Below are 9,599 nucleotides of genomic sequence, written 5' to 3'. Positions count from 1 at the left end.
ACAGACACACCCACAGACAGAGTTTTCGTCATTATATAGTAAGATCACACACACAAGGGCTGGGTTTCATTCCCACATTGGGGGCACAGACATGTATGAAACAGGGGTTTGGTTGTCTTCCACTAGAAAATGTTGAGCGTCGAACGCTTAATTATATGCTTTCAGTGAATTTTTATGTACCAATTTATGCTTTTTCTGCATGTAAAGAGCAAAACTCCTCTACTACTTTCAGGACTTCAGTGGGAAGAAGATGAAGAAGAAGTATGTTGAAGATTATTTCAGGGTAATGGAGGATAAAGCAGACTTTTCTTCTGAGTATTCACTTGGGAAATCAATCTCCTTGTGAGAAGTGAATATAGAGCAAATAAATAAAAGCCTATCTTATACAGCTTAATTAATAAACGAAAGACAATGATGCATCTTGCACATATATAGAAGGCCAGCCCACACTGTGACAAAGAGTGCAGTGATGTGTACCATAGCAGCAGGCTACATGTCAGTTATAATTTTTTGTGGGGGTGGATGCATACATATACTATGGATGACATCATCACAATCTAAGACTGATTGAAAGAAAGAGTTGTGCTCCCACAATATTATGACAACAGAAACTATGGCAACAAGTCTTACTTCTATAATAGAAGCTCAGTTATTAAAAGTAAGTTGAGGATCGAAATTCCCCAAGGTGTGGCTGGTGAGTGTATGAAGGTTGTCGGAATCAAGCTATGGCTTCCATCAATTTGTAAAATTAACATTTTTATGACACATTTTGATCTGATTGAGACCTAGTCCACACGGACAAAAGTGTATTTGTCAGCAGGGTTTTTCCCTCCTTCATTCTCAAAAAACCTTCCTGTCCATACACAGTGTTACCAAAGAAATCTCTGTCTAAGTGAAAGCGCAAAAACCCAATTGAAGTACTGTCGAGCATGTCAAACCCACAGGTGGTGATATAAGTAACTCTAACTCTAAAGAAGAAGAGGAAGACAAAGTTCGTCAATGAACAGCCTAGGAAAAGCTATTAATGGAAGGCCACCTGGAGGAGTGACCTCCATAGCTCATTCTAATGCCTCTGTTTTTCAATACAGTGCGAGAGTAACTTTACATCCACATGCACACATGAAAAAGATCATCTTAGCAAGATTAGAACCAGGCAACACGTCTGCCCACGTCGTTGCATGAAATGCCTCATTTGTTACGCCTCACAAAGGAGATAACAGGGCACACTCTGATGTTACAAGCCAAAAACATCAGCACTAAAAAAGTGAGTTTCTGAAGTTGTCACCCTTGACAGAGTTTTAGGGGGAAAAATATTTTTAGGGACTTCAAGTGCCGTTTGCATGTGGATTAAAGGCCAAAAAGAAAAAGCTACATTAACAAATCCCAGAGACCATGTGGACAAGGCCTGAGACATAAACAGACTTTCTCTGAGTACAAGACCTAGATGAGTGGTACAAATGTCTGCTTTGCTTCTGCACTGACTATGAGCCATGACCTAAAGTTGTCTAAAGCTTGATTGAGCCTACATAATGCTAAATCACAGCTATACTGACCACATGACGTGGGCACCCTCCTCTGAGACCTCAATCTCAAACTCCACTCTCTCTCCAACAACCACGTGGTAGTCATCCATCAGCTTGGTGATGGTCACAGGGGGCTCTGGGCAGAGCAGAGAGGGAAGTTAAAATTCATGAATTCAGCAGGAACCTACCTGTAATGCTATATTTACAAATTCACATGAATAATGCCAGATTTTTACAGCTGATAAACTGCCAAAAATAAGAAGATGCTGCACCTTTGACGAACACCTCTGTGAAGCACTTGTCCTCGCCTACCACACACTCATAGGCAGCATCGTCAGCCAGGGTCGCCTTATTGATGGTGAGTGTTCTGATATTCCCGGTCGCCTCCATGATGTACCTTGAAAAGTGACAAATAGATTAGAAGTTTACCATTATCAAGTCACTGGCATGTTAGTACAAATGTCTTCAAATAATCATGATGAAAAAAGACACTGTGCAGGATTTTCTTAAAAAAGTATAGACTCATGGAGAAGTAATCCCTCCCAATCATCACGTATGACCCACTGGAAGTGTGTGGCAGTGTATTTTTCTGCCTGTATTTTCTTATAATCTTCTTATGTTCTGTGTTTGAGACACTTTCGGGTATGTATCCCTGCAGCAATCAGGTGAGCTCAGGGCTTTATAAAAAGGTAGCAACCAGGTTCCAGACTGTAAGCAGCAGGCGTCCAAGAGACGGCGCGGAAAAAATGCAAGGCGAAACGCCGAACAAGAGTTAATCTGGGACTGATTCTCACTCGTTGGGGAGTGTGTATCTGCATTGGTTTACATAAGGCATAACATGTCTTAGCAGCAAGACTTGATTAACCCCATGGGAGACCCCTTATGACAGCCTAAAAATAAAAATGTGTTAATGGCAACATCATCTTTGAGTATGACTTTGTAGCACCGATAATTTTAGCTTGGTATTTTTAAAACACTGCCCATTAAGTCCATCTATGCTTGATTATTAATGTGATACAGCCCAGACACCACTGTCCAATTAAGTAAACACCTTGCATGGAGCTTAGCAAGGTGAAAAAGACACTAAAAAAAGGTCCATGTGAACCAGTGATAACTGATGTGTGTGCAGGTGGTTATGCTTCTGAGTATGTACTTGGCTGAGGGTTTGATCTCCTGGCCATTCTTCAACCATTTGACCTGGACGTCGGGATCGACAACCTCACACCTCAGGACAATCTTCTTGCCCTTTTCCACAGAGTAACAAGATTCGAGCTTCTTCAGGAAAGCTGGGGTTGAAGGCAGAAATGGAAAAATTTATAATGAGCAAATATCAGTTCACAACACAGCCCCCCCCCGCCCCCTCTTTCTGATTCTCTGTGTGCCATTTCATGGTACCCTTCCTCTTGCCTACTACCCTCCCCGCTGTCCTTTTCCTCTTCACCCCTTGCTAAGGTTAAATCTCACCTCCTAATTTACTACCTTCAACACTTCTCCACTTCTCCCCCTCCCTCCACTGCTTGCTTGACCCGACTTACCCTCGCTATGCTTGGGCTCGACCTTCATCTTTTTCAGTCGTTTCAGCATGCCCCTCAGGTCAGTGATGCCATACTCAAAGGCGATTTTCTCATACTCGCTCGGATGGGCATTCTTAAGCAACTCCCACACGTCGATATCTGGTTCCACTTTTTGAGGTTTCTTGTTCCTGTGAGTCAGGGCAGAGGGATATGTATGTAATTGGGACTGGAGAAGCAAAAATATTTATTTCAAAGGTAACGATCACACCGTGTGCTTTATCATTTTGCAAACTGAATAACAAACAGCCTTCTCTCACCTCTTAGTGGCTTTCAGCAGAGCACTAAAATCCAGATCTCCCTCGTCCTCTCCAGCATCCCTGCGTGTATAGAAACAGACCTACAGTATACAAATCCATCGCCTGAGCATCTTCAAATTTCTCCTAGTAATGTGAGATTAGTAGGACCTTATAAGTATACAGAACTAAGCATTATCTTTAAAGAGTAAGTCGTTTTGGAAAAAAAAAATCCTCTTATGAGGATGATAGGTTCATTTTTATTAGTCAAAGTGTGCAAACAATGCAACATTTGTTAAATGCTTTGTAACTTTATGGGTTAGTCAGGTCACTGTTCAGGTCTTAAACTGTTTAAAACTCTTCATTTCAATGCCCGAACATGGCTGTGCAGTACAACAATTGCAAATAATTAAACAAATCTAAAAACCTTGTGATGGTAGCCATCTTGTTTTTACATGTATTGTGCTTTTGATACCACTTGATGGCACAAAAAGTGTCCACAAATGAGGATAACAGGTCTAAGTCAAGCAAAATGAACCATAAGGTGCAGAAAACCTAAAATGTAATGTCATTATACAGTATGAGGATGCAGGGTCGTAGCGGAGTAAATGTATGAAAAGTAATGCACCAAAATTTGTATATAACCCACACTATCATGAGCCAATAATTTGTGTATTACCCACATAATCAGTAAGGCTGTGATGACGTGAATAATGCGCCGATGGCAGTAAGAAAGTAGTATAAACATTGAAAGTCTGCATAAGGAGGCAGGTTGGAGTGCTGGGTGGTTGGAAAACACAGGACTTTCACCCAGGAAACTGGTGTTCGGGACTGTGTAAAATCAAGTTCATTACCACGTGTCTTCTCCTAAACCTAACCCACATAACTTTACTTGCCTAAATTTATTTATTTATTTATTTTTTATACTTTATTAATCCCCGATTCAATTTTTCACTCTGTTGTCAATTACACACAGGTCCGAACACACACATGCACAAACTGGACCTATACATGCACTAAGTAGAGAGATGTCAGAGTGGGTTGCCCATGACAGGCGCTCCGAGCGGTTGGGGTGTTCGGTGCCTTGCTCAGGGGCACCTCGGCAGCTACCAGTCCACGCTCCATATTTTGGTCTGGACGGGGACTTGAGCAGGTGACCCTCCAGTTCCCAACCCAAGTCCCTATGGACTGAGCTACTGCTGCACCCTAACCTATGTAACTTTATGTTAAGTACATAACATGACAACATCATTCGTGGGCTGCTAATTCGGATATCATATGAACTGTTGCATGTGCATTTTAGTAAGCTATCCTGCAAGTCGCTGAATGAGGATGCGCTGAGAACGTTCAGGGTAACCAAGCTCAGGCATGTCCTCTGATATGGCATATTATATTTACATTACTGTCATATACCACCTGTGCTGAAAGACACATTCACACACAGCCACACACACATATTATAAATAGTCTACGTATGCTTTTCCCCTCTTGTGTATTCCCACACACGCGCACATGTACCCCTGAGACAGGCTGAAATGCAAACCCCTGTGCCCTTACGCTCTCTTGAAGGCAGACAAAATATCTGCCTGCTGCTCCTGCTGCGCAACTGTAACGAGAGAAGTTGCAGAGAACGCACATTAGGGCTGGATCGGATCAAAACATCAGCATGTATGGAATCTGTGGCAGCCTCAGCAGGCCAGAGTCTGTTTTCACTTACCCTCCACAGTGACCTCAAAGGTGGAGCTGTCACACTTGTCCTTTGACGTCACCTCGCACCTGTAGCCACCAGCATCTCCAGCGACCACTTTGATGATCTTCATTTCGTAGGTATAGATCTTCAGGGAAGGGATTGGAGGGGATATTACTTGAGTACTTCTCAGTTACTTAGTTATTTCAAAAGAGGATCAGATTCTCTGTGTAACACACACCTTGGTATTCCTGTCATAAGTTTCTTTGAACTGCATATGTTTCCCAGCCTTGCTGCCAAGATCCAGCCACTTGCCCTTTAGCCATTTCATGGTGGGTTTTCTGGTCAGGGTGGTGGAGTCAACCCTGGCGATCAAAGTAATATCCGATCCTGCCATGCACAAACATCAATTAACCCATATAACATTACAGCTTAAACATTACAGATTGCTACTGTTTCCTGTCATCCATCCATTCTCATTTCTAACCTGCAACACCGACTACATTCTCTGGCGGCTTCTCGACAAAGAGCCCAGTGAGCTCCGTCATACCGGGCTCTGAAAAGAAGGAGACAGAAATTAGTTCATTAACTCTGAAAAGAAGATGGTCCTTAAATGGCGGTGGAGGTGTTGACAGTGTGCAGCAAACCAAAGTGCAAAGGACACAGTGAAGTGCTTGGACATTTTTACAAACAACCATGAAAAAATCAAAATCACATTGGCACACACAGAGTGTGTACGTACACTGCAAACACTAAATAATAAACAAATAGCATCTGGACAAAGTACTAAAACAGAACAGGAAGTATGACATATAAACTATTTCTGCAAACATGTACAACATAGTAACATGAAAAACAATGTTAAATTTACTCGCCTAGGTCTAGCTGTAAATAACCAAATGTTCAGTCAAATCACCCATTAGCATTTCCTTAAACCTATATAATAAGACTTATGTATCAAAACCAGTTGTATCATTGTAGAGTTTGCTTCTTCAAGTGTATTTTAAGTTGTTTTTTTTCCCGCTTATCACAAATCAGGCTATTTGTGTATAACGTACGTGATCATGAGCCAGTAATTTGCACATAGCTCACGTAATTGGGCCCACACGATCAGTGCACTGACAAGAGTAAAAAAGGAAGTAGTATAAAGAGCGTAACTTTGTGTAAAGAGGCAGCTCGGGTTGGTGGGTGGGTCAAACAAACACAGGACTTTCCCCAGGAGACTGCTGTTCAGAACGTTATGAAACCAAGTAAACCTAAGAACTTATTTTCATGAACTTAAGCTACGTAATTTTGCATTGAGTAGGTAATGTTACAATGCACAACCATGTTTCTGATCATAAACCTACCCTACGTAACTTTACTTGCACATACTTAACCTAAGCACTTAACTATGTGTTAAGTATGTAACGTAACAATGCCATACATGTGGTGCTAGATAGCATTAATTAATTAATTAATGTGTATCTTCGTAAGATAGCATACAAACCATTGCATGAGGTTACGCTGCACAATCTAATTACATCTGCCAGTTTTACATTTGATTTTAAACAAAATTAGTCATGTTCTGGCTTTTCTTGATGAATAACAAAAAATGGTGAAGTAAATCTGTGCTACTCTTTAGTGGTTTGTTAAAGGATAAAACCATTTTGCATAAAAATTAAGGACAATTATATAACTTTGTAATGAGTTACTGTGCTGTACTCCATGGACTTTGCCAGCAGAGCAGCAATGGTGTTTGTCTTTCCCAGTCATAATAGATAAAAGTCTAAGTTTGTTCCCATGTTATCCTGTAAACACTTACAACAAAGACACTGAGACACTGAACTTACATAATGCTTCAGAAAACAATGTCATCTGACCAGTAACACACTCCATGTCCACAGCTCCAAACACATACAAGGACAAGAGAGCGATGTGGATGTGCTTCACATATTCAGGCAGGCAAAAGGTCCAGTGATACATAATCGCTTCGGCAAAGTATCATAACTAATTAGAAGGTCCAGAATGTGTTAATGAACTCTGACTGTGCTAAGTATAAACACTCTGCACCTGTTGACCTCCATACATCAGCAATTTCTACCCATATCAAAGATTTAGCATTGAAGTTGCAAATCTGTAAACAATGCATACTTAGTATTAACATTAGCATCTAAATAAAGTCTTAGTTTAAGACCCTGCTTAGTTTTATATACTCAAAAAATCCCTCAGTTTATACCTGATCCCTAACAAATCCAGTAAGTTAATTGGGCGTGATATTTGACTAACACATAAAAACACATAGGATGCATACATCTGCATTTCATAACATCACATTTGCATGCAGTAGATAGTCACAGTCCCGAACTGTGCCTCCAGCTGGCCCTTACCCTCCTGTTCAGACTGCTCTTCGGCTGAGAAAAACAAACATCCCCGTTTAACATATGGAAGTATAACGATTTGCAGTTATACTGTACCATAAGTGAGTGTAAACTCCAAGGCAAGTGAAAAGCAATTACAGAATGATTATTATTCTGTAGAATTACTACATTAATACACCACACAGTGAAATGCAACCCAAAAAAAAAACAGAATCAACATTGTGGATGTTATCAATCAAAACAGAACGTAATCAAATGTTTTGATTACTGCGCTTTTTAATCACCAAACTACTGATGAATTGAAATCACTATGATAACTTCTTTTGGACTGATATTGCAAAAGGCTGCTTGTCACAAAGGAGGCAATTACTTTACCCCGTACAGAGCGTGTGAACCCCATGCCGCCTAAATCTCTATCAAAGTTTGTTGCATTTCTCTCTCAAGATACCCTATGCTTAATACGACTCTGGGCAAACTGTACACTTGTGCTGCTATAACATTCAAAACGTTTCCAATACTGGTGCATGATATGCCCCAAAACAGTCGCAGTTGGCCAAGTGATGATAATCCCCTCCGCGCACACACTATACCCCCATGGCTTTAAACAGCCTTGGTATGATAAGCACTTCCCACACAGGCATTCCACTCTAATAGACCCACTGTTGGCATACTCAGTGTGGTGCAATTCCCACTCTGGAGTCAGGACTAGGGATCAAACAACATGGAAAATCAAACCAGCACCATTTTAAACACCAAGTGTGTGGAGTAGAAAATGTCCTCCTACAAGGTGTATTTATGATTCTTTGTCATTTAAATCATATCCCGAGATTAACTCAACATGATTCCATTAAACTAAGGTAAATTATTCTTTGTATAAGCATGTTACCACAGCTAAAACTAGATACAGATGGCCTGGCATCTAGCCTCGGCTGAATTCTGACCAAAGAAAAGTATCCTCAGGTTTCCCTCTGAACTTTCCTCAGCTGCTGTCTTTGGATAAAGCCTATCATGCTAGCCATGCCACCAACCCGCTAATATGTTGAATAAAATCACCTCACCATGTAAAATGAGCATTTTGCTAAACCCTGCTTGCCCAAGAAAAACAGTGCTCCTGCTGTGGGAGGCCTTTGGCTGATAGTAACATATGCAAGGTGTTTCTGTTGTGGAGAGTTTCCACTTGCTGAGCCCTTTTACTTCTTTGTTTCATGCTCCAGTTTTCCCCTAATCACGCTCTGCCACCATGTTTGTCTTTTCTTTCCACTATGTGTGTCTCGGCTTATGCTGAGCTCCGTCTGGAACATCTGCAGAACAATATAAGTTATATACCACTATACTGCAGGGGGAGCTTGAAGAGTCCAGCATTTAGTGATAGGAATTCATGACAGGCAAGAAGGACAATGAGATGCGCACCCATACTGTAAACGCTAAAAAGAGAAAGACAGACGGGAAGACGTTTCCTGGAATCCTCACAGGACCCATTCCCCGAAGAATTTATGATGTGACATCCAGGGCAGTGACCAAACTTAACATTTAATGATCTCAACCTGGCTGCTTGACCCCTGTCTTTGGTCAGCAGGCCATATGTCAGGGCAAATTTCAAGTCTGCAGCCAACCTCCCCAAGATAGCAGCCTGGTTATGAGGAGACAAAGCAGCCATTGCCACCTTTGGAAGCGTCACCTCTCCCCTGCATACCCCAAAGTCGTCACCCAAGTCTTGCCACACTGACCAACTAGCCTAAAACGGAAGAAGCCATGATGGGAATTTGGCTATCCTCCCGGTGAAGATACTACAGACCTACAGAGCTGACGATTGCTACAGACTTACTCAACGTGCGATATATGCACTGCACAAGGGATATGGACTTCCCAGTTGCCGCTACCACTGTTGGTTTAGCCTCACCCAGGAGTGTGGAAAGTGGGGAAAAGGAAAAGATTGTTAGTGTCACTGTTTCCCCTCAGGCTGAGCAGGTACAGGACATTCCACATACATTTTGAAGGGCACCACAGAGAATTAGCAGCCTTCAGCTCCCTGATGTCCTGCCACGTCCATAACCCTTCTCCATCCAGTCTACTCCTAATCAGTCAAGATAGTCCAACGCACCATTCTGGGAGCTGTGACCCTGAAAGCTCGTGGCAGTCAGGGACAGCTTTGTAACACAGTCACAGATCTTGAATTTCGCTTGTAAAACTTGAGTTGTGGTGCAACATTTTAAGACAGCTGA

The 9,599-nt window shown here is 41.7% G+C and overlaps 1 protein-coding gene across 1 annotated transcript in view; it reads right to left on the bottom strand.

Moving 5' to 3' along the window:
• The window catches only part of mybpc2b (myosin binding protein Cb), a 28,459-nt gene that overhangs the window by 8,946 nt on the left and 9,914 nt on the right, over window positions 1–9,599 (bottom strand). The window contains exons 7-15 of the mRNA XM_050059953.1: window positions 5,505–5,573; window positions 5,259–5,407; window positions 5,048–5,165; window positions 4,888–4,936; window positions 3,355–3,414; window positions 3,059–3,225; window positions 2,677–2,809; window positions 1,796–1,920; window positions 1,554–1,659 (exon numbers count right to left, since the gene is read on the bottom strand). Of these exons, the coding sequence (XP_049915910.1) occupies window positions 1,554–1,659; window positions 1,796–1,920; window positions 2,677–2,809; window positions 3,059–3,225; window positions 3,355–3,414; window positions 4,888–4,936; window positions 5,048–5,165; window positions 5,259–5,407; window positions 5,505–5,573 (976 nt within the window). The remainder of the gene's footprint in view (window positions 1–1,553; window positions 1,660–1,795; window positions 1,921–2,676; window positions 2,810–3,058; window positions 3,226–3,354; window positions 3,415–4,887; window positions 4,937–5,047; window positions 5,166–5,258; window positions 5,408–5,504; window positions 5,574–9,599) is intronic.

The sequence above is a fragment of the Epinephelus moara genome, chromosome 13, assembly GCF_006386435.1.
Source record: "Epinephelus moara isolate mb chromosome 13, YSFRI_EMoa_1.0, whole genome shotgun sequence".
NCBI classification, from domain to species: domain Eukaryota; kingdom Metazoa; phylum Chordata; class Actinopteri; order Perciformes; family Serranidae; genus Epinephelus; species Epinephelus moara.
Note: the sequence above shows the minus strand (reverse complement) of the source record. Positions and strands in the feature narration are given on the sequence as shown.